General features: G+C 33.3%; 1 protein-coding gene and 1 long non-coding RNA gene across 2 annotated transcripts; both read right to left on the bottom strand.

Moving 5' to 3' along the window:
- Window positions 1–27: 27 nt before the first annotated feature.
- Window positions 28–2,618, bottom strand: LOC148779710 (uncharacterized). Its single transcript, XR_016043573.1, has 3 exons — window positions 2,527–2,618; window positions 405–479; window positions 28–243 (listed from the first exon to the last, which is right to left on the bottom strand). It is a non-coding gene; the product is annotated as an uncharacterized LOC148779710 (long non-coding RNA).
- A 9,371-nt stretch (window positions 2,619–11,989) lies between these two features.
- On the bottom strand, window positions 11,990–14,207 carry LOC105421438 (F-box family protein). The gene is given in 4 exon segments (XM_020673767.2): window positions 11,990–13,119; window positions 13,122–13,321; window positions 13,324–13,853; window positions 13,855–14,207. Coding segments are annotated over 4 exon segments (1,107 nt in total). The 5' UTR covers window positions 14,040–14,207; the 3' UTR covers window positions 11,990–12,927.
- Window positions 14,208–26,715: the final 12,508 nt, after the last annotated feature.

The following is a 26,715-nucleotide window of genomic DNA, read 5'->3' as shown; positions in this document are numbered from 1 at the left end:
AAGCCCGGAAAGGGGCTCAAAAAATGCTTTACATCCAAAATATAAGTAAGAAGTTAATATACAAAAAATGGGGGACCATGTGCTAAAAAAAGTACTAAAAAATATCCCATGTTTGCTGCTGTGTCTTGCTCCCTCTTTTCCGAGAGCGTCAGATGCTGAGTTGGGCTATACCAATGCCTAGCTCCATAACAAAAGTGGGACTCATCCATAAAGGTGGAAACAAAATGTTGTGGTTGCATCAAACTGTCAGTAAGGAGTAAAAAAATTATCACTAAGGGACTCCAAATTTTATGGCCAGAATAAATCATAGATATATACAAAAGAAATGATTATATGAAACAAAATATATTTAACTAGCTTACATGTATGCCATTGGGAAGAGTTCCATAATAGTAAAAGCTTACCTAAAAGGCACCACTATAATCTTGAATCATAGCATTCGACGACCAATCTGTGTACATGTTATCTATCATTGAAATCTGTAAAGTAAGTTAAAAAACAACAGAACTTGTCATACAAGTGGTGAGAGTAAAAAAAAGGTAGACAGAGAGAATACTAGGTAATCAATTTTTACAAAATAATCAATATTTTACCCCTGTAAAGTGTGAATCACTACTTTTTGACAATAAACAAGTATGTGAATTATGTCCCACTTCGTTGCACATACGACATGTAACAAGCTTCTGCGGCGGTTTCTCTAATGGTGATTTACTTCTTGTGGTCGAAGGGCAGCCCTTTGTTGTTGTCAGCAATGGATTTTGCAGTATAACATTACTTGCTTAACAATCTTGATTACTTTTATTGCACATAGGTCAAACTTGTATTGCATTTTCAATACTTTTCCCATGGTAAGGAGGAAACCTTATAACTGTTTGGTGTCTCTTTCTGGCTCAGCAGCATGGAATGAGAATGATACAATGAAGTGCAATAGAAATATTTAGACTTTAGAAGCAATTGGCATACTCGATCAATTAAACTACAAAAACATTTATAATTCGAAAGACTTACCATGTGTCATACTCTATACCACCACAATAATAACATGTTCGATATAGAAAGGGCAAACAAAATCAAGGGCTTTATGAAAGTCATTGAATACATGTCACCAGATGCAAAAGAGAGTTAAAATAGAGAATAAAAAAATATTAAAAAATGCAATCACAGTCTAATTTGAGAGCAAAAACAAAAAAAGTGGCATGTTCCATCATGTCACAAAGTAAAAATCGTTGCTCATGAGAGGAAATAGATAGAAAAGGAACATTAGTATGTGCATCATACACTTTTTTTTGGGTTAAAGTACACAAAAAATGGCCAAGTTAATGAATTAATTGGGGATTCATAAAAAACAACACAAAGTTACAAGGCAAAAGAACGGAAGTTTGAGAAACAATAAGCCATGAAGTTTTCATGTAGGCATAAGGGGTAGGAACTATAGTCCAAGTTTTAAATCCAAAACTATGCCTAAATTAAAATAATTAACTTATTCATAAATGGTAGAATAACTGAATAAAGCACAAACAATTCAATCAATCTGATTGATCACGACTAGATGTCTACAACTGTAGCTGTGCCATTAGCTCAAGAGTTTGTTGATTGGGAACTAGAAGAATTTTATAGCTAGATAAGAAATTGGCAACAAACATCATTAGATTTTGCGAACTACCAAAACAGACATAAAATACTTGAAAAACCATTCATATGAGTTGTAAGAAGCTCTATAGTCACTCTTTAAATAAAAATCAGGCAGCCATTGAAATCCACCTTATTCAACCGTAATTTACTGAAATAGGCCATCTTTTCTTTTAATACAATGCCTTAAGAGGTCGAGAAAAAGCTCAAGTCTGTCGATTATTTATGTCATGGATGTTTCTTCTACAATCTTTACTTTCTTGTGTTAACTTGCATTCGCCAAGATATTTAATGGAGATATTTGGTCTTAGTGAAGGTTCTTTCTGGTTTTATGAGATCTTCTATTTTGGTTCACAAAGAAGAGCTGCAAGTCTGCAAAGGTTTTCAGTGCATTATCTTGGAGTTAATCCTCTAAGAATAGAGATGAGTTGAAATTTTCAGTTTTGATAGTTCCTTCAGGCATGCCAGCCATTGCACAACCTTAGATAAGCTCTATGTCGATGAACAGAGGCACTACAAAGAAATTAAGGTAGTCATTCAATCAGGCAACCGTCTGAAATATCCTATTCTTTTTCTACAAGTGATCAAACCTAATCCCTTAAATTTTGAAATAAAATGTGTGGTAGAGAGAAAGAGAGGGAGCATTGCTTTTAGCTAGAGATAAAAAGAGATTAATCTAGAGAAAGAGAGAGCAAGAGAAATACTAAATGAAAAACCCAATTATTACTACATAAAGAAAATTCAAACCTAATGATACAAGAAAATGGCTTATGATACGACTCAATCAAGCAAATGAATTCCATCTCTTGTATTGATTCGTTTGAGAAAAAGAGATTCATGTAGATAGAGAAGCCAAATGAAAAAACCCAATTATTACTACAGAGAGAAAATCCAAACCTTGTGATGCAAGAAAATAACAATGGATCAAGCCCAAAATCTTAAATAAAGAGACCAAGATCATCCACTTTAGCATAAGAGAGAACGACCTTTGCAGCTGTGGTAACTTTGCTAGGGTTTAGGGCAAAGAGTTCTACAAAAAAGAGAGAGGGAGAGTAGAATTTCTGCCTTCGTTTGCCCTTCAAAAGAGTACTTTGTAGAGGGAGAGTGACCCTACTAGGGTTTGGGGCAAAGGCTTCCATAGAGACGAGAGCAGAAGAGCAGGTTTGGGGTAGAGAGTTCCACAGAGTAGAGCAGGAGAATAAATTTTTGCATGCGTTTCCATTCAAAAGAGTACTTTAGAGAGTGAGAGGAAGAAGAAAACGCTCTCGTGAGGTCAACGACAACTTTTGGGAAGCTAGTTAGACGGTAAGCCTCTAATCTCATCTTGAGATTTGGATATAAATCCAACGGCTATCCATTGGGGTCCTATACAATTGGGTGTGTAAAGGTCATATAGGATTATTACTTTTCTAGGAGATTTTTTTTAAAGAAAAAGTTTATATAAGGTCACAACAATTAATATGCATCTAAAAAATTCATCGGAAAATATTGTTTTAATGTTGAAAAACCTTCTAATTGAGCATCTCGACATCGAGATGTATGAATATGAAAAAACAAAGATTTTGAGTCCCAGAAATAGTGCATCTTGCAACACATTATCTAGACAGTTCATTTTCAAGATTTTCACGTGCTTATAGATCTACTTAATTTTAACAATTTTAGAGTTTAATATTTTATAATTAGTGATGAAAATAGATTTTTAGATAATCTTAAGAATCTTTTATACCAAAATTACATGTTATGATAGAATTTGGAGGTGAGCATTGTTTAATGTTGCAACCTTATAGAAACCACACCCTTTTTTTAATGTTAATTATAGATTTTTTAGATAAAGGAGCAAAGCTTCAAAAATTACAATAGCAATAATAGATGAAGAATAGAAGAATATAAACAGTACTCCCTACTTCCAAAAATGAACTATCTCAATTGTGGAAACCAACATAACCCTCACAACTACAGATCCAACACCACAAACTCCCTAAAGGCTCGTTTGGTTCCTTTGATTCAAATTTCTAGGAGTCACTTTTGCAGAAAAAGGCCAGGCCAATCGTGTTTGGTTCGCTTAAAATTGACATTTCTGTTGGAATTGAGATTTCTGTGGGATTTCTGAATAAGCCAAATTTGGAAATCTCAATTCTGTTGAAATAGATGGAATTGACATTTCAGGAAACGATACATTTTTTCACGGACCTGTCACTGCCTTGCGGTAAGTTAGATTGAATAATTTTTTTGAAGTCCGTAGGCTTCTCCAACCTTAATGAGTAAGGACCTTTCATCTGTGAATGAAAACAAAACCCTAGCAGTTGAAGAACAAAAACATTGTAAAAATTTACAGAATGAAGTTATATCAAAATTTAGAGAGAGAAATCATATCAAAATTTTAGATAGGAGAACTATATCAATTTTTAGTGAGAGAAAGTACATGAAATTTTTTAGAGAGAGAAAATACAGGAAATTTTTTAGAGAGAAACTATCTCAATTTTAAAGTTTTAGAGAGATCATGTTTTAGAGAGAACATTTTAAAATTTTAGAGAGAAAAACTATCTCAAATCTTAAGTTTTAGGCTGAAAATACATAAAATTAAAATTTTAAGTTAGATTGAATAAATTTTTTGAGGTCTGTAGGCTTCTCCAACCTTAATGAGCGAGGACCTTACATTTGTGAATGAAAACAAAACCCTAGCAGTGTTGAGAACCTTTACCAACTGCTACTGCAGAACGAAAACATTGTAAAAATTTACAGAATGAAGCTATATCAAATTTTAGAGAGAGAAAACATATTAAAATTTTAGATAGGGAAACTGTAACAAATTTTAGAGAGAGAAAGTACATTAAATTTTTTAGAGAGAGAAAATATATGAAATGTTTAAGTTAGATTGAATAAATTTTTTGAGGTCCGTAGGCTTCTCCAACCTTAACGAGTGAGCACCTTTCATCTGTGAATGAAAACAAAACTCTAGCAGTGTTGAGAACCTTTGCCAACTGTTGCTGAAGAACGAAAATATTGTAAAAATTTACAGAATGAAGCTATATCAAATTTTAGAGAGAAAAACATATTAAAATTTTAGATAGGGAAACTATAACAAATTTTAAAGAGATAAAGTACATTAAATTTTTTAGAGAGAAAAAATACATGAAATTTTTTAGAGAGAAACTATCTCAATTTTATCATTTTAGAGGGATCATGTTTTAGAGAGAGCATTTTAAAATTTTAGAGAGAGGAACTATCTCAAGTCTTAAGTTTTAGGCTGAAAATACATGAAATTAAACTTTCAAGTTAGATTGAATAAATTTTTTGAGGTCCGTAGGCTTCACCTTAACGAGCGAGGACCTTACATTTGTGAATGAAAACAAAACCCTAGCAGTGTTGAGAACCTTTGCCAACTGTTGTTGAAGAACGAAAACATTGTAAAAATTTACAGAATGAACCTATATCAAATTTTAGAGAGATAAAACATATTAAAATTTTAGATAGGGAAACTATATCAAATTTTAGAGAGAGAGAGAGAGTACATGAAATTTTTTAGGAAGAGAAAATGCATGAAATTTTTTAGAAAGAAACTATTTCAATTTAACATTTTAGAGAGAGCATTTTAAAATTTTAGAGAGAGAAACTTTCTCAAATCTTAAGTTTTAGACTGAAAAAATATATTAAACTTTTAGAGAGAAACTGCATTAAATTTTAGAAAGAGGAACTACATAATTTTTTTTAAAGAGAAATATCTCAAAACTTTTAGATAGAGAAACTATATCAAATTTTAAATTTTAAATTTTAGAGAGATAAAGTATATTAAAATTTTAGAGAAAGAAACTATTTGAAATTTTTTAGATAGAGAAACTATCTCAAATTTAAAGTTTTAGATAGAGAAAGTATCTCAAAATTTTAGAGAGAGAAACCATAGTAAATTTTACAGAGATAAATTACCTAACATTTTCCAGAGAGAGAAACTATCTCAAAAGATTTATAGAGAGAAACTATCTCAAATTTTAAGTTTTAGAGAGAGAAAGTAGTTCAATATTTTAGAGAGAGAAACTATATCATATTTAGAGAGAGAAAGTATCTAAATTTTTTAAAAAAGAAAACTATTTCAGAATTTTTAAAGAGAGAAACTAGTTCAAATTTTAAATTATTGAAAGAGAAAGTGTATTTAAATTTTAGAGAAAAAACTATATCAAATTTTAAAGAGAGAAACTATCCCATGATTTAAAAAGAGAGAGAGAAAGTATATCAAATTTGAGTTTTAGAGAGAGAAAGTATATCAAATTTTGTTTCAAAAAAATAGACATGAAAATTATTGTAAAGAATCAATGAATTTTGTACTGTATATCCAAACAAGAGATTTGAGAAATCCATGATAAGAATCTTTGATATTGGAAATCCATAGATCTTCTTAGATTTCAATTATCCAAAATTCCTAATTTCCTCCAATCCAAATAGGTCCTAACAGTTTTCTCTCTCTTTGCTAAGTTGAATTATATTGTAACGAATTGAAATTGGGTTTTTTGGTTCCTGCACTATTTTCTCTCTCTAAAACTTTTCTCTCTTTTTGTCTGATGAAAACTTGTCTTGCATCACTTGTTTCCCTTCCTTTCTTTAGATGGGTACTTGTTTGTCTCTCTTACTTGTGTAGAGATTTATTTCAGAAAGGAAATGTTTCAAGAGTTGATGGTCATTTGCAAATATTTGTGGATGTTATGCTAGAGAGAGAGAAAGATGCCCAACTGGTTTGGTGTTTGAAAAAAGAGGAAGACCCATTTCTTGACATTGCATGGAGGAAACAATAGAGAGAGAAAGAAAGAGAGAGAGAGAGGATTTGCAGTTCCAAAAAAAAAATATTCCAGACAATCCACATAGTAAGCATTTTTCTAGTTTTATCTTATGTAATCCAAACAACATACACCATATTCCAGAAAATGCCAATTCTAATAAATACTAATTACAAGATACCAAAAATGGAGGGAACCAAAAAGGCCCTATAAGAGAAGCAAAAGATGTACCATGCTAGAAGAATTGTTCACATGATGATGATTTATGTTTCCAGGAATGAAGAGATTCCTAGGCCTGGTATTCAAACTCGACCGAGTTGACTCGGACTCGTCCTACTCCTGAGGCCGCGATAGGCCTCAGTCAATGGTGCAACCAGCGTTTTAAAAAACGCCGAGTCGAACCGGACTCGCCCGGTTCGACTCGGAAATAGTGAAAAAGGAACCGGATCGCCCAAAAAACGGAAATCGTCCGGTTCTAGAGAGAACCGGACGATTCTGTACAGTGAATCGCCGATTCACTGTACGGAATCGGCGAGTCCGAACAGTGAATCGGCGATTCCGTACAGTTTTTTTTTTTTTTTTTTTTTTTTTTTTTTTTTTTTTTTTTTTTTTTTTTTTTTTTTTTTTTTTTTTTTTTTTGTTGTAATCCATGATAGATTTTTTTGTAATACTTGATCGATTTTTTTGTAATCCATGATCGAATTGTTTTTGTTTTTTTGTAATCCATGATCGAATTTTTTGGTTTTTTGTAACCCATAATAGAATTTTTTGTAATCCATGATCGAAATGTTTGTTTTCTTTTCTTGTAATCCATGATCGATTTTTTTGTTTTTTTTTTTTTTTTTGTAACCCATGATAGAATTTTTTGTAATCCATGATCGAATGTTTTGTAATACATGATCGAAATGTTTGTTTTTTTTTTGTAATCCATGATCGAAATGTTTGTTTGTTTTTTTTTAATCCATGATTGAATTTTTTGTTTTTTGCTTTTTTTGTAACCCATGATAGAGTTTTTTGTAATCCATGATTGAATTTTTTGTAATCCATGATCGAACTATTTTTTTCTTTTTTTGTAATCCACGATTGAATTTTTTGATTTTTTTGTTTGTTTTTTTTTGTAATCCATGATCGAATTTTATGTAATCCATGATCGAATTTTATGTAATCCATGATCGAATTTTATGTAATCCATGATTGAATTTTTTGAAAATTTGTGATTTTTTTAGTTTAATCCATGATCGAATTTTTTTTTGTAATCCATGATAGAATTTTTTGAAAATTTGTGATTTTTTTTTTAATCCATGATCGATTTTTTTGAAAATTTGTTTTTTTTTTTTTTTAATCCATATTATTCAAAGAGAAAAAGAGAGAGATGATGATTCTGAGGCCACCCTATCCCAGCCATATTATTCACATATCGAGTCCCAACAGCAACAGTGTAGGGATGAGCACGAAATACTGTAAATTAAATGCTGAATGGCGGTTCATGCAGGGAAAGAACATATCAATATTCGCATATTCATTCAAAAACATGAAAATTCTTAATGGAGTACCCTCATTTTTTATTGAATTCCTAAAAACCAATATTTATAATGAATTTTAATAATTTTTTCGAATTTTTTTTAAGCTTTATTCTGACCGATTCACTCGATTTCCGATCCGGATGGCCGATTCGCCGATCCGGATCGGTTTTTTGAAAGCCCGATCCGGGTCACCGATCCGTTTTTTAAACCATTGGGTGCAACTATTCGGAGGACACATCAAATGTAGATGACTCGCTAGAAGTTTCAAAGACTCGTCCAAAATCAGTAAGAATTGCCTATTTCTCCATTGTCGTGGTGGAAACTCGGTTTGCAAAAAATGAAAAGTTTTTTGAACTATAAATCCAAAATTTTGGAGTGATTTTGATTGATTATTGGAAACATTTCTGTGTTTTGACAACAATATAATTTATATGATACGATTTGAATTGAAATTAGGGTTCTTGTGCGAAATTTTTTTTTTCTGCCAAACCCCTCTGCTCTATCTCATTTCTACAACAAATCAGATGAGGTTTGTTTTTGTTTTAGGAGCTTTTGATATCAGCTTTAAAAGCCCTTTAAATATCCCTAGTTTAATGTCTCCATTGCCGATTTATTTCGTGCAACAAAGAGTTTTTGTGTGATTTTTTTTTTTTTTTTTTTCTGTCAAACCTCTATGTTCTATCTCATATCTACACCGATAATGTTTGGTTTGTTTTGAAGCTTTTGATATCAGCTTCAAAAGCCCGATCCATGGTTTTATTTCTCCATTTCCGACCGATTTCGCGCAATAAAGAGTTCTTTGTGCGATTTTTTTTTTCATGCCAAACCTTTCTATTCTATCTCGTTTCTACACCAAATCAGATGAAGTTTAATTTCTTTTGAAGCGTTTGAAATATCTTCAAAAGCCTAAGAAATATAAATTTTAAAATATACATTTTTAAGAGAGTTATGGAAAAAATCTCCAAAATAAATTAAAAAATGGTATTCACAACCTTTTGAATTTAAAAGTTAAGAGTACCAACCAGTAGCCTCCATGTTATATATATCTTACCATTATTTGCTCTTTTGAAATTAAAAAGTAAGAGTACTAAAGAATACGTATTGCCGCTATTATATATACACAATAACGTTTCATGATTTTCATTTCTCAATAAAAAAAAAAAAAAAATGAGCATGTCTCGGGCGAGTAACTTGGACTCCCCCGAGCAAATCGCCTCGGCCAGAGCCTGAGTAACTTGGCCGAGTCGAATTTTTGAACCTTGTTCCTAGGTGTAAAAGAGATTTCCCAGTCCAAATCTAAAGTGGTTAGTGGTTTTCCAAACAATCACTCACAACGAATCAAATGTGATGAAGAGTGTAGTGAATTTTTATAGAGCAAACTTTCTATGCCCCTTAGAGCATAGAAGTTCTATCCTCCCCCTTATCTAACCGTTCATTTTGAATAGAGGGCTAATATTGCCGCAATCATAATGTCACGTCTCTGCACTATTTTATTTTTAATTATTTTCTATAAACTATTTTAATACCAAATTTTGAACGTGCCTTCCTCTCTTAAACTCACACTAACGAAAAATATAAACAAAAATATTTTCAATAAAATCAAATGGCCAAAATACCCATGAAAGTTTCAAGGGATATTTTGGTCATTATATTTTATCTAAAAATTATTTTCAATATTTTTTATAGGTGCGCCCCAATGAGAAGATGGCACATACCAAATTTCATATTCATATAATTTGTATAAAAAAAAAACTAAAAATAAAATACTTTGAGATATCAAATCTAAGATCAAACAGTGAGTGGCTCTCTTGATCAGAATTGGATGATTGGATGGTAGGGGGAGGATAGAACTTCTATGCTGTTGGGGAAGCATAGAAACCTTTCCTATTTTGTATGAGGGTAACTTTGAGCAAGGCTCCATTGACAAACTAGAGTTAATGTCTATTCCAAAAAGGGTGATGTTCGACCATCAAATACTATTGAGAAATGTAGTTTCAATACTGGAAATGTTTGTGATAACCTTGAAATATATTTTTATCTTTAATTATAAAATTTAAAGCTTCAACATAATGTAGTGTAGATCGAGCAAATCTATGAAAGCTTGAAAATCTTGAAAATTGATGGTCCAAAAATATGTTACAAGCTTAAAATCCAATTTTTTTCTCATGTCCAGTCTTGATGTCGAGATGATCAATTTCAAGATATTTGGGCAACAAAACAACCCCTTCTTGATATTTGGGCAACAAAACAACCCCTTCTTGCAAAATTTTTGAGGTGGGCTCTAATTTGATTGGTTAGAACCTCGGCTCTATATAAACTTTTTCCCTCCAAAAATGGTACGGCTTCGAAAATTTTTGAATGGTATATTTATATTAAGGGTGCGGTTTGTATAGAGCCAAGGCTCTAAACAATCAAAATAAAGCGCACCTTTAAATAGTATCGAGAAATGTGGTTTCAATATTGGAAATCTTTGTGATAGCTCTAAAATATATTTTCATCTTTAATTATAAAATTTAAAGCTTAAACAAATAGTGTAGATCGAGCATATCTATGAAAACTTGAATATCTTGAAACTTGACGGTAAAAAAATGTGTTACAAGATGCACTATTTTCAAAACTAGAAATCCAATTTTCTCTCATGCCCATGCATCTTGATGTTGAGATGATCAATTTGAGGATATTTGGGCATCAAAACAACCTCTTCTGGTGAAATTTTTGAGGTGGGCTCTAATTTGATTGTTGAGAGCCTCGGCTCTAATATAAACTTTTTCCTCGTAATTAATGCATGTGACATGCAATAGCACCAGGATCCGGGTCTGAATCCTCAGCTAGCCTATATGAAGCTCAACAGGATGAAATACTTTGCAGACAAAATGCCACATTTAAAATCAAATAAGCCACTACAAAAATTTTAAACACAAGGATCAGGGTCTGAATCCTCAGCTAGCCTATATGAACCTACATCAACTGTAAGGATTGCAGGTCAAAATTGCCACTCCTCATCCTTTCAAATATATCATAGACAACATCAACTGTAGAGAACTTCATCTAGAAAATTCTAAAAGACTTGGATTTAAACAACAATACCCTCCATAGGATGCATTTATAGAAGGCGCACAGGGCAGAAGGTCATAACTTGAAACAATTACTTCAACCTCAAGCCATAAGTAGCAGCCCAGAGGAAGCTAAATATGACCCCAGAGTTGCAAAGTGCACAACATCTAATCCATTTATAATGAATGAACTGAGCAATCAAATCAGCTGGACTAACAAAAAAGCATTCATTGATATTTCACATACACAGGAAATTATTTCACAGTTCACAAGAAACACGCTTGAGACCCTGTGCCAAGAGGAGGATAAAGTAGAATTTACCAAAACAAGGGTGCAGGCACAAGCTAAGCAATAGTACAGTCCTGAGAAGCCCTAAGAGTTTAACATTTTTATCAATTTTCTTGCTTTTCTTGTCCATTTTGATCAGCTAATCGCATACTTACTAGAGTTGCATAAATATGAAGCAGGAGCTCGCAGAGGCAAGAGCACCAGGGAAATTATAGGTTTCAATGCAATCTAGGTTAGGCAGACAAGAAGGTTGTTTTGAGTTCAGTACAATAGTGTCAATAATAACGAATTGAATATTATCATCGTCATATCTTCACTACGAAAAGAGAGCTTCATGGAAAGATGCAACTTCTTGAAGTAGTGAAAAGTGAAAACATTGTAGACTTCTTAATCTCACAATGAAATGGTGGGAGGAGGAGATAATGCGAAAGGAAAAAAGCAAGGTCATTTGCAACAAAATCAAGTGTTTCCCAAGAATGAAGAGATTTCTTGGCCCTAACAACTTCTGCAGTGAGTAAAGATCTACTGGAAAATTAAAGTCAAGTATCACTCCCCAAAGACTTAGTCATGATAAATTGAATCAAGCATGCACAAGGTTGCATGATTTTGGAGTATTGGCGTTTGAGATAAAGGCTTCAACGAGATAACAAATTCAGTGAACTCTGAAAATGGCATGAATTGAACTTCAAAACTTAAAAGGTTCGAAATTTGTAATAGAAAAGGATTTGAAGCCAAAATAGAGAGAAAATTTCACAAATGAATTTGAAGTACACCAAGAAGGATACATGATAGACAAAAATGCCATATTTCAAACATCCAAGCTTCAGGTACTACCATCATAACAACACATGCACCATTTCTCATATTATGTAGAAGTCTCAACACCTTAGACGATCAATCTAACAGGACCATAGCTGACGAGACTGGAGCAATTAATCTCCCAACACTTAAGTTGAAAAATATGAATCCCACACTCACCATTCCATGAATAAGCACTAGATGATCCACCAAATTTGAGGACATGTACAATTCTTTTCTCCTTACAATCATTTTATGTGCTTGCCAATGAAACCAAATCAGCCACTGAAAAGCTTTTATGTACCGATCTCTCAGAACAGGAAAAGAAGATGACAAAATGTTGCTTCTCAACATTGCCAAGAACATGGATACAAAGAACCTTCCCATATTGAAAAGTTATAGCTTGAACAACATATGTCAACCACGATCCAAATGTATCAGTTCAGAGTGAGAAAACTCGATTGCAGTGTTTGTAATTGCCCAACAACTAATACATCATGATGATCACAAGCCAAAATTAAGCAAACTGAAACTTGACCAAGAATAAAGCAATCAACTGGAATTTCTCAGAAGAAAACAGTTGTCTGTATATAAACAAATTCTAACAACGGCACTGTGACCCTGTGAGAGAGATGAAGAGAGAGAGAGTCCAGATTTTGCATCGATAAGTCAGGAACAAAGAATTGACTGAAACAACCTGACTAAGAAGCACGAACAAAGCAATCACTGAGAATTTATTTGAAGAATACCTTACTCCACATACAAACAAATTTTAACAAATGCACCATGAGAGAGATAAATAGATGGATGCAGAGATTAGAGAGAGATTTATTTAAACAGGTGGAGAGAGAGAGAGAGAGAGACTCAATTCAAGGAACAGCATCAAGTCTAGCATCAATGAAGAGCCCTCTGTAAAGACCATCACCATTATCAGGCACATTCTCCACCCACCTCCAAACCCCTTTTCCCACTCCAAAACACTCCCACATTGCCAAATCCTTTACCCCTTTACCCGAAAAGAACACTCTCTCTCCACCCCCAAAAGCCTTAAACCTGAGCCCACCTCCTCTAAACTCTCAAAAATCTGTAATGGCATCATCGCCGCCTCATCCCACTCCAAACTCTCCAAATCCAATCTCAAAATTATCACAGCTGAGCATTGTGAATTCACTGCATGAGAAGATTTCAAACTGCCCACCGTTAACAAACGCCCTCGAGGTCCACGAACTAGCCGGCGCCTCTTCAAAATATCAAAAACATCTCCCATTCATTCCTTTCAAGCTTTTTCCACGAATCTCCATTACATAACTCACTCAATTCGCAACAAACAAGCTTCCATTGACTTCTCCACGGGGAACCCACATCAGAAAGAGCATAAACAGTGAGAACTGGACTCCAAAGAGCATAAACAGTGAGCACTAGACTCCTTGGTTTCGAGCACAAACCAGAGGAGAAATTTCTCCACAGCCCCATGCTCCCAAGAGAGAGAACTGCGAGCTCGGTGAGCACAATTACAGTTTTGCTACTGGGAACAACGGTCCCATGCTGGCACCAGGCCGAGCCCAGCGAGGGAAAAATGGTAAATTTCCTCGTGAGAGGGTTGCAGAGATCAACTCCTGAATCGTTATCACACCAGATGTAAAGCAAGCCTTGATAAGATGCCACCGGAGTAACATGAGAAAAGGGTAAGAATTTTAGAGAGAGACGAAACCACTGGTTTTGGGCTTATATAAGGGGAAAGCAATTTTCCGGCGAGTGGTGGGTAGTTTCCCGGCGATGTTTCCGGCAATGGGAGGAGGAGGAGGAGCCATGGCTCTGAGGGGAGGGTTTGGAGGAAGGAGGGGGAGGAGAGAGAGTGGTTGAAGAGTTTGCAGACGGAGCGAAAGGAGAGGAGTTGGGGGATGGAGAGGTGAGAGAAAATGAGGTGGAGAGTGTCTTTTGGGAGGAGGTGGAAGAGAGAGAGGGGGGATAAGGAGTCCATGTTGCCTGCAATTTGCTCATGCAAAAGCAACTGGTTCTGTAACGCCGCCCCAAGTGGTAGTTGACTTTCTCATTAAAGGGTTGGCAGCGGGTTTGGATCGGACGCGGATCCAAAAATAGTGTGATATCTAAACCTGTACCTAAATAGCATTTGGGTCCTAGATTTGGACCTGGATCCCGACCCCACGCATTATATCCAATTTTTGGACTTATTCCTAGACGCGGATCGGATCTTTCCCTTGGGTCTTAGGTCAGGTTCGGGCCATTGCCACCTACACTTATGAAGGACCCCACGCATTACATCCAATTTTTTGACTTATTCCTAGACTCGGATCGGGTCTTTCCCTTGGGTCTTAGGTCAGGTTAGGGCCATTGCCACCTACACTTATGAAGTTAGGTGTTTTTTCCTTTTTTGGGGTAGATCAGTAGGGCCCGTTTGAAAGTAAACCACACTATAAGGTTACAACTTTAAAATGTAGAATTAAAAATGCACCTAAAAAATCTATCGAAAAATATTGTTTTAATATTGAAAAATCCTCTAATTGATCATCTAAACATTGTGATGTATGAATATGAAAAAAAAGAAAGATTTTGAGTCCCAAAAATATTGCATCTTGCAATATATTACTAGACCGTCTGTTTTCAAGATTTCCATAAGTTTATAGATCTACTTGATTTTAACTAGTTTTAAAGTTTAAAATTTTATAATTAAATATGAATATAGATTTTGATATTATCCTAAGAATGTTTTATACCAAAATTAGATATTATGATAAAATTTGGAGGTGCGCCTTAATTGGATTGTTTAAGGCCGCAACCTTATAAAAACCACGCCCTTTAGAAATAGTTAGTGGCTATTGTTGGTAGCATAGTTGAGGGAATTGAAGCTTAGAGGAGTAGTTGATGCTCACGTGGTGCTTCTGAAGTTGTTTTGGTAAAGAGAGAGAGAGAGCATCTTGTTCTTTGAAACCTAGAAAAGTTATGATTAGAGTACATGTTACGTCCCAAAAATTTATAATACTGATACTCCTGAGATGCAACAGTCAAAACATATATACATCTCTTGATAGGACAAATTTACGGTGGCGAATTTTTACAAAGTAACAAAAGAAAGTTTAAGCACAACTACAATATCTTCTCAAAGTTGATCCTTACGAGCACTCAAAATGAAACCGCCGTTATCTTGAAAAATGTTTACCATAGTTTGATGAGTTTGGCTACTCAGTAAGTGATCATCATAATCCTAAAAACAATCATAGCTGAAAGATATCAATATTTTTTAAAAATGAGATCTATTAACAGAAATGCATTAACAGTTTCACTTTAAAAAATGTATGATTAAGTATACTCCGAATAATTGAAATGCATATAACATTTTAACGGCAGTACATAATTCAAAGGATTTCACAAATTACCCTACTGTCGTCCTAAGTAGGTCACCTATATACCCCATCAGCGTCCTGATGGGTCCACTTAATCTCTATTGGCGTCCCAGATAGGTCCACTTAATCTCTATTGGCGTCCCAGATAGGTCCATTTAATCCATGCAGGTCCACTTATACCTCACCGGCGTATCGGAGGAGCCCACTTAATCGCTACCGCTGTATCGGATAGATCCACTTATACGTCACCGGCGAACCGGATGAGTTCACTTGCATACTTAAAGTATTTCTAAATCTCTTTAAACGTTCGAAAGCAGCAATATTATGTACTCAACATATCACTGAAATTATTAATATGAATTTCACTGAAACCATTAATAACAGTCACTTTCAATAATATTTCAAAAATAACCAGTCAAATATTTTGGGCTCAAATTTAGAAAAGTAGCCATTTGTAGAGACATTCTAGCATAATTGTCAATCTAATATGTATAGAAAAACTCTTATAGAAATTCAAGAATACGAAATTATCACAATTTATGGGATGTTAATTCGCAAACAAACATTTCACAGACAATGCTATAATCAATTGCAAAAATATCAGTTTTCAACTAATAAGGCAGTCATTTGCACATGAAATTTACAATGTCTAAATATTCAAAAATAGTAGAAAGAAATCTCACAATTTTACTAAAAGCGGAAATATCAAATTTTTTTTTCTAAGAATTTACAGCATTTAAGATTTTTAACATAGATAAAATATCACAATTTTATTAAAAAGATTATTTTTCAAAATAATGAGGTCGCTTGAGCATAAAATTTATCGTGCCTAAAATTCATGATAATAAGCAAAAATAATTATTTCATTTCATTTTAAAAAACGGATTATTTTTCAAGATAATGAAGTCACTTACCTAAAATATTTGAGAGGGTGCTTTCAATAAAAATTCGGCTAGAGAGAGAAAGAGCTCACTGCGTTTCGATTAGAGAGAGAAAGATCTCAAAAATTTTCTACGGTGGGAGTCCTCGCCTTCCTATTTAAATTCTTAAGATACCTTATTATATTATCTTATTAAGTTACACCTCATACATGAGGTGTAAGAATTATATTACACCTGAACGTTTAAAGCTCATGTCCATTAAAGGACGTGGCAAGGCAGCAAAAACTTAAACCAAAAGCTTTTGAAAGTAGTGATGGTCCCTAAAGACCATCATGCTCATATGGACCATCACCTACTAAAAGTTTCTTCTTTTGTTTTTTTTTGTTGAAATTTTAGGATTATTACATTCTTCTCCCCATAAAGAAATTTAGTCTTCTAAATTTGTGTACCTGATTACTGAAAAAAATAGAGATATTTTATTTTAAGTACATTCTTTTTTAAATTTCCTAAGAATCTTAAACCTATTGCTCTGATACCATAATTGTCACGCCCCAAGAATTTACAATACTGATATTCCTGAGATGCGACAGTCAAAATATATATACATCTCTTGATAGGACAAATTTACTGTGGCGAATTCTAACAAAGTAACAAAAGAAAGTTTAAGTACAACTACAATATCTTCCCAAAGTTGATCCTTACGAGCACTCAAAATAAAACCGTCGTTATCCTGAAAAATGTTTACCATAGTTTGATGAGTTTGGCTACTCAGTAAGTGATCATCATAATCCTAAAAATAATCATGGTTGAAAGATATCAATATTTTAAAAAAAGGAGATCCATTAATAGAAATGCATTAACAGCTTCACTTTCAAAAATACATAATTAAGTATAATCCGAATAATTGAAATGCATATAACAATTTAACGGCAGTGCATAATTCAAAGGATTTCACAAATTACCCTACTGGCGTCTCAAGTAGGTCACCTATATATCCCATCAGCATCCTGATGGGTCCACTTAATCCCTATCGACGTTCTAGATAGGTCCACTTAATCCCTGCAGGTCCAGTTATACCTCACCGGCGTACCGGATGAGTCCACTTAATCCCTACCGCCATAGTGGATAGGTCCACTTATACCTCACTTGCGAACCGGATGAGTCTACTTGCATACTTAAAGTATTTCTAAATCTCTATAAACATTCGAAAGCAGCAATATCATGTACTCAACATATCACTGAAATTATTAATATTAATTTCACTAAAACCATTAATAACAGTCACTTTCAATAACATTTCAAAAATAACCAGTCAAATATTTTGGGTTCAAATTTAGAAAGGTAGCAGTTTGTAGAGACATTCTAGCATAATTGCCAATCTAATATGTATAGAAAAACTCTTATAAAAATTCGAGAATACGGAATTATCACAATTTATGGGCTGTTAATTCGCAAATAAACATTTCACAGACAATGCTATAATTAATTGTAAAAATATCAATTTTCAAATAATAAGGCAGTCATTTGCACATGAAATTTACAATGTCTAAGTATTTAAAAACAGTAGAAAGAAATCTCACAATTTTACTAAAGCCAAAATATCACATTTATTTCAAATAATTTTAAAGTATCTAAAATTTTATAACAATAGACAAGAAAAATAAATAAATTTATTTTTCTAAGAATTTACAGCATTTAAGATTTTTACCATAGATAAAATATCACAATTTTATTAAAAATATTATTTTTCAAAATAATGAGGTCGCTTGCGCATAAAATTTATCGAGCCTAAAATTCATGATAATAAGCAGAAATAAATATTCTATTTCATTTTTAAAAAGAACGGATTATTTTTTAAGACAATAAAGTCGTTTACCTAAAATATTTGAGATGGAGCTTCCGATAAATTTTCGGTTAGAGAGAGAAAGAGCTCACTACGTTTCGATTAGAGAGAGAAAGATCTCAAAAATTTTCTAGGGTGGGAGTCCTCGCCTCTCCTATTTAAATTCTTAAGATACCTTATTATATTAACTCATTAAGTTACATCTCATACATGAGGTGTCAGAATTATATTACACTTGAACATTTAAAGCCTACCTCCACTAAAAGCCGTGGCAAGGCAGCAAAAACTTAAACCAAAAGCTTTTAAAAGTAGTGATGGTTCTTAAGGACCATCATGCTCATATGGACCATCACTTATTAAAAATTTCTTTTTTTTTTTTTCTTTTTTTGAAATTTTAGGATTATTACAGTACGATATTTGTAGAATGAGATTGTATGGTATATTATTATTTAGGGAAATTGAAATAAGGTCCGTTGTAATGGAATGTCTCAAAATTGAGCCATTATTACAAAGAAAGATAATGGAATGTCTCAAAATTGGGCCGTTATTACAAAAAAAAAAGATAATGAAATGTCTCAAAATTGAGTCATTATTACAAAAAAAGACGGAATCTTATTTTTTTCCTTTTTTTTATAAGATTGCACCGCCTTGCTTTGAACCTCTCTCTGATGCAAAGAAACGCCATCAAGCAATGAATCCCACTCGTAGTCAGAGCCCATTGAGTTGCCGGAATCTTCACCAGAAACCTCAATGGAAAAGTAGGTTTGGTCGGAAATTTCACTGAAAAAGTGGTTGTTGCCTGAACCAAGGGTGGGGTAGCTGGAAAAGATGGGTTTCCAGCGAGGCAGGCAACTTGCACAATGGAGTTTTCCAAAAAAGAGAGAGAAAGAAGAGACTTCTTTCTAATATTTCTATTGGTTTTGAGTTTCCCTCTCTCTTTGTTTTTTTGTTTTTTTTTTTCTCTTTGTGAAGATGCCCAAGATAGTAGTCTCTATCTAAATGGTAGATTCTAAGTAAGGCGGACCAAGGCTATTCCGGTAAAAAAACGGGAAAATTTAACGGGACCGCCGGGAAGTTATGCGGGGGTAAACTTGTCAAAAAAAAAGAAAAAAATTGGAATTTCGAGTGTTCATAGATCTACTCGATCTATACAATTTTTTAGTTTTTAAATTTTATAATTATAGATAAAAATAAATTTCCAGGGCATCACAAAGATTTATGATAATGAAACATGTTTCAAGACTATTTAAAAGTGCTTTTTACTTTGATTGATTAAGGCTTTAGCCTTGTACAAACCACATCTTTTTTTTAATTTGGAAATTTTAGAAATCATTTAAGAAGTACTGGATAATTATTATCAAAAACAAAAATTGAAATTTGAGTTTTCTAACACTCAAATCTCACCATCTAAAAATTGGACAATCTCTATTCAATCTCGAGACATTATTTTCTTCAATTGCATTGAGGGAACACTTAGATAACTTTCTTATCGAGATTAAAATTTTCTTTATCGAGATTAAAATTTTCTTTCTCAAAATTATTCTATTTAATGATAATGAGGCCATCTACAAATTTGGAATAAAAATAATCCTTCTAAAGCCTATATTTAATCATCCTATCCAATGGAGGAGGTCAAAATAATATTTTTAGGTTGCGTTTTGAAAATTTTGTTTTTTCAAATGAACAGAGTGCATGTTTAAAAATTAGGATCAAACAAATGCCTCTAACACAAAGTGTGTTTTATTATAACCCTTCCAATTACAAAGGTTAATGTTAGAGTGAGTTGTGAAAGGTAGATTTATTAATTATGTATTTTATTTTCTAAAAAAAATTTACTTTTTGTGATATATTGTTCATCATTCAATAAAAGATAATGGGTACTTTGGTCATCTTCATAAGGAGTAAAGTTAAAATTTTTATAAAAGAATAAAGGTACTCTACAAATAAAATTCCACTGCATTAATTTCCAAAATGGAAAAGTTTATATATGGCTGTAAATCAAGTCATGGAACAGAAGACGCTATCTTTCTTCATTCATAAACAAATTTTCTACAAAAATATTCCAGTCTCCTTTCTAGGGAGAAAGTTCTACCTTAAATATAAGAAAATTAAAAATTAATAAAAAAACACCAAAAATTGACTCTCTCTCTCTCTCTCTCTCTCTCTCACCGATGCCAATCTCTCTCTCTCTCTCCCCCCCCCCCCCCCCCCCCCCCCCCCATCTTTTCTAGTAAATCTCCTTTTTGGGTGAATCTCATCAAATCTTTCTTTAGATCATCTTTTCTAGTAAATTTCTCTACCCCTCTCTCATCATTCTCTTTCTAATTATCTAACAATCCTACACAAATAGGACTATGGAATCCTACAAACTAGGAAATCAATCCTAAATAAAATAAAAATCCATTTTTAACGCCTATATGAATATCTCTAAAATTTAGTCTCAATATTAAATAAATAAATAAATAAATAAAAAATCTTGGATGTGATTTGCATCATCCTCTCCAAGTTGGAAAAAAACTCGTTTAGAGTTTTTGCTGCAGCATCATCGACCTCTCTTAGCTGATGGTGAAGTCCAACATCTCTACACAAATGTTCGTTGTAAGGCATGAGATTGAACACTCTAAAGAATGAAGAAATTCTCCATCCACCTAACTATTCTCAGGATAAAAATCCAAATATATTCAAATATGGGCACACAGAATATGCTCTTCTACTAATTGTATCGGCCAATTGATTCTTTATGAAAGAAACATGTCTCTTCCAACCGGCTTTCTTCTTCTGAGGCTTCTTCTTTGTCTTGAACTATTGTGATAACCATGCCTAGAGTTGTATGTTATCAATTTGCTTAAAAGGTTGCAACTCCTGTTGTGGATTTGACATGAGCCTCGTTATTTTATTGTATCTTATTCCCACGAGGTAAACACAAGTATCAAGATATGCAGCTTTCAAGGTAGCCAACTATCACATCAATCATCTTAGAAAGCTTGTTAAGGGGTGAATTCCCTTGTGTAATTTCTAGAATATATTTTCCCTGTAATGATAGCATAAAAATCTCATGACCATCTTTAGTTTTCGCATTTATTAATCCTATGTTTTGTGGAGAATATTAACATGGAAAAACTGTGTGAGTTTCTATACTCCCCCCTTGAAAGTTATCACCAACATCCTCATTGCATTCTCCAACCATACAAATGGCATGCGCACAAATATTTTGTAGTTCAGCACCAAAAGCTTTAAGCACACGTCTAAGACATCCTTACCATTCACACATCAAGATATAATTCCAAAACATGCTTGGCACATGGAGTATATGTTATCTCTATAGTAGCAAAACTATTTTTTTTGCAATAATTTTCTCGATCTCTACTGGGGCACCCTTTAAATTATTTCCTATGACATCAAGAATCAGACTTAAGAGACTAATCCCTTCACTTGTATGATTATATAAGATTTGTTCAGTTCCAAAAAAGCTGACAAAGAGATTACTCGTATCTTCTTGTGCACTTATAATAATTTCATTCGCCCTTCTAATAACACTCTAAACAATTTAATAACTTCTCTCATGAGCCAAATGCCATCATATGATTTCCATACTTAACTAGAAGGCTTTTTTTTCTTTGTAATTAACATCAAATCTAATTCTAGTGCATTGACCAAACATCAGCATTCTCCTAACACAAATTATCATACCCACCTCTTGAACATCCAAAATTAGCAACATTAATAAGCAAGTGCCACACAAAATGATGTTATTGAAACCATACTTCAAAGATTTCACACCAATTATGAAATGGTTCCAATAAACAACCAAACCATCCAAATTTATCATAACCATTCCACACATCATGGTTAGGCTTTTTCAGAACAGACAACCAATCACAACTTACCATGTTCGTATCAACACTCTCATCACCTCTCAATGAACACACATAATTTTTAACATTAGCACCAACATTAACCACATCATCAACTACAATTTGAATATCAACTCTTTCCTTTATATGTTATCGAATAGAGAATTGACCCACAACCCCCTCTTTAAAAGATTCAAGTGGAATCTCATCACTTAATGGCAACAGAGATAGTTCATGTCTGACCATCGACAATTTGTTTTGATAAAAAACCACTATCTTAGTTTTCTCATCCAATCCCAAATCCCTTTGATTACAGCTATGGATTGATCTTCCTTGTTCATTAAGAGTGAATCACTTGGAAATTCAATATTATCTTCAATAGAAATAATGTTAAAAGTTAACATTTCCTTCTGATTGATGTAATGATGAATTTCCTCATTGTCAGATTCAAAAGCATCCATCCTTCTATCAATAAAATGGTTAGGCATATCCACAATTATATCTTCTCTCTCAACAGATTGATCTATAAATACATGTATCATTTTCTCATTAGATTTAGGGCTTTTTGTACCTTCCAATGTATCAACCTTATTTCTTTTATCAAGAAATCACATACCTCTGTTTGTTTACTTATATGATGGTCATGTTGTAGTCGTTTCGTAGGGATAACAGCTCCCTGGATTGCAGGTATCAATCTCCTAGGTATCAGTCCCCTAGCCTGAGAGGATCCAGCTCCAAAGGTGGATTTGGATGTAGTAAGATTTTTCATCTACTCGTCTCGACATAAATTTTGGTTTACTCCCCTATGCCAATAACATCGGCTTTGGGGTTGTCAATAGCCCAACTTTTCTCTGCATTCATGCTCCCGTCGATGTCGTCACGCATCAAACTCATACGTGTGATCAAACATAACATCATGCCATTCCCACTCATACTCGTGCTTTGATCTACGTAAATCTCCACTAGAACTCACACAATATAGATCTAACACTGTAGATTTCATCTTTTTCGATATGTGTTGTTCCAATCTTTCTTTTTGCAACAATTTTTCAACCATATCCGTCAAGTTGTTGATTTTCTTGTGTATTTGGTCATGCTCGGTATTCTTATGGTTGCAACGTCCACGACCATCCATCGTAGTTACTAATCCTTTTCGAACCATGCTATGATACCAAATGATGTTAAAGGAGTCCGAGGAATTTAATTTAGTCTTCTTTTGATTTTAAACAAGCACAAATTCAATAATAATGGAGAGAAAAATATGGATATAAATCAAGCAATGAAGAAGAAGACGCCATCTTTCTTCATTCATAAACAATTCTCTATAAAATATTCCAGTATCATTTCTAAGGAGAAAATTCAACCTTAAATACAAGCTAATTAAAAATAAATAAAAAAACCCCAAAAATAGGCTCTCTCTCCACCACGTGTATATCTCTCTCCCCCACGTTAATCTCTTCCTCTCTTTCCCCCACAATTTTCTCTTCCTAGCTCATCTCCTTTTCACGTGAATCTATCCCCCATCGAATCTTTATTTAGATATTTACTCTCATAAAAATCTCCCATAAAAATATCTTTTTTAGTCTCTAACTCCCCATCCATACCCCACATAAATCTCTCTAGATCAAGCAAATCAACCAATTTCCAAACTTTTATATTAGATCATATTTTCTAGGAATTTTCACTACCCCTTAAGTGATCAACCCTCTTCCATCATTCTCTTTAGAATTATCTAATAATCCTACCAAAATAGGATCATAGAATTCTACAAACTAGGAAACCAATCCTAAATAAAATGAAAATCGATTTTAACGCTTATATGAATATCTCTAAAATTCAGTCCCAATATTAAATAAAAAAATAAAAAATAGAAAATAATAAAATTCTTGGATGTGATTTGCACCAAGATTGATGGTCAAAAAATACCTAAAAAAGATCATTTCCAAGAGGATGCTTTATGAGATGGAATGTTGGGCAGTCAAGCAACAACATATCCATGGGATGAGCATAGCTAAAATGAGGATATTAAGTTGAATGAATAGCAAGACAAGAAAGGATAGAATTCATAATGAATACATAAGATGAAAATTAGGTATGGCTTCAATAGGTGATAAGATGAAAGAAAGTAGATTTAGGTGGGTAGGTCATGTGAGGCTAAGACCTAATACAACACTAGTTAGGAGGTGTGATATAGTTTAAGTAGTAGGTTCGGGCAAAGAGAATGTCCAAAAGGGCATGGATGGAAGTAGTGAAAAGCGATATGATGACTTCTGATCCTATTGAGAGTATGACACTAGATAGAGAAAAATAGAGAAAATAAGTTCATGTAGCAAACCCCAAATAATTGGGATAAGGCTTAGATGCTGATGATGATTAGCATCTATATAGTTTGTTTGACCTCATATTTTATAGGTGAAATGTGTTCATCCCAACGAACAAGCTCATGAAAAAGATCAATAAAAGACAGACAAAATGTTTTCTTCTTTAGGCAATGAATATTGGTCATCTTTCAGCAAAGAAAATATAGAATTTGACTCGGGGTCTCTTAGGATTTATAGGAACTCAAATTTTGTGGATGTTCTCATCATCTAAGACATTTAAACTCAAAACAAATGATTATTAAAGACAACGAAATCAAAATACAAAACCGCCTCCAAAGAAGAACAACACATATGAGCATACTCTTATGCGAGAAACCAATATTAGGAGAGAGAGAGAGAGAACCTGCCAGCGTAATATGTAGAAGCCCTTTGGCAAGTGTTGGAGAGCGTGCTTTCCGGCAGAAGGGACAATGCAAGGCATGCCCAGCGTTATTAACTGAGACCCTCTCCAAGGCAAACTAGTAAGCAATCATGGCTCCAAAGTCTTCCCTAACAACAAAAGCCTAAATTCGTTCCAACAGTCATTACCAAACCAGTACAGAAAACCATTTTTCGTATTTTCACAAATACAAACATGGGGCAGCAAGGCGACCCTGCCGCTTTATACACAGTCAATTGAGAAGAAAAGAAAGGATTGACCTGAACCTGAAATAGAAACTCACCAACTAAAAATTGGGTGGTACCTATTCAATTTTTAGACAATATGTTTTTAGGAAAAGTTTTTATGGAGCCTCAGATCTAAACAATCAAATTAGAGCCTATCTCAAAATTTTTATTTTTTGATGCCCAATGTCATCCATTTGATCATCTCGACATCAAGATGCAGGTACATGAGAATAAAATGGATTTCAAGCTTCAAAAATAGTGCATCTTGTAACGCTTTTAGACCGTCAATTTTCAATATTTTTAAGTTTTCATAGATCTGCTCCGTATACACTATTTTTGAAGCTTTAAATTTTATAATTAAAGATGAAAATAAATTTTAAGGCTATCACAAAAATTTCCAATATGAAAATCATATTTCTTGACAATATTTGAAGGTGGGCTCTAATTTGATTGTTTAGAGCCACGGCTCTATACAATGCTCTATACAAAAAGCACCCTTATTTTTTTGAGATTGTATAAAATGATACCATTTACCTTTTAAACAAGGATGTCACAATTCATTACAATCATTTGATAGCTTGGATGTATCACAAAGTTCGAAAAAAATTGTTTTGAAAGAGCTTGGTCATAGAATAATTGCAGCCACGTGACTTTACATCCAATGGTCGAGATTATTGTGACAACCTTGTATAAAAGGTAAATAGTTTCATTGTATTTTTTTTTTTTATTAAGTACATAAATGGTACAATTAAGAAATTTTTTTTATTGAGGTTATTCCATCGGTTAGGTAGGCTGTATTAAGTGCATAAGACGTACACTTAGGAAATTTTTTATTGAGGTTAATTCATGAGTTAGGTTTCTATTGAGATAATCTATGGGTTGGGTAGGTGTTAGCTAAGGGAATAAATAGACATTCCACTCTTGTTGGACCGAATATCTTATAGCCTAATTTTAAAGGTCACCTTTTTTATTTTGGGCACATATACTATGTTCTCTCAAGGGCATAGTTTATTTGTAGTCCCTCGATTAAAAAGAGGGTTTTTTTTTAGGAAAAAGTTTATATAAAAGTGAGACCCTAAACATTCAAAATAAAGCACACCTAAAAAACTCGCTAGAACCGGTTGTTTTGATGCTAAAAAACTCTCAATTTGATCATCTCAACCTTAAGATGTATGGACATGAGAAAAAATAGATTTTAATTCTAGGAAATAGTTCCTCTTGTAATGTATTATGTAGACCAATAATTTTCAAGATTTTTTTAGTGTTTATAGATCTACTCGATCTGTACTATTTTTTAATCTTTAAATTTTATAATCATAGATAAAAATAAATTTTCAGGCCATCACAAAGATTTATGATACTGAAACAACATGTTTCGACACTATTTAAAGGTATAACTTACTTGGTTAAGGCCTCAACCTTATACAAACTACATCCTTTTTTAAAATTTGAAAAATTTTAGAAAACACTTAAGAATTACTAGATGATTATTTTCAAAATAAAACAAAAATAAAATTCGAGTTTTCTAATACTTAGATCTCACCATCTAAAAATCAGATGGTCTCTATTCAATCTCGAAACATTAGTTTTTCAATTGCATAGAGGGAACGGTTAGAGAACTTTTTTATTGAGATTAATCTATAGGTTGAAAAGGTTACATACCCAATATTTGGGTCCAAAAATTCATCTTAGGTGAGGTTCTACCCGACGAAGTAAATGTACATTCTACT

This window comes from Amborella trichopoda, chromosome 11 (assembly GCF_054954075.1).
Source record: "Amborella trichopoda isolate Santa Cruz 75 chromosome 11, AtrichopodaSantaCruz75HAP2 v2.0, whole genome shotgun sequence".
In the NCBI taxonomy this organism is placed as follows: domain Eukaryota; kingdom Viridiplantae; phylum Streptophyta; class Magnoliopsida; order Amborellales; family Amborellaceae; genus Amborella; species Amborella trichopoda.
Note: the sequence above shows the minus strand (reverse complement) of the source record. Positions and strands in the feature narration are given on the sequence as shown.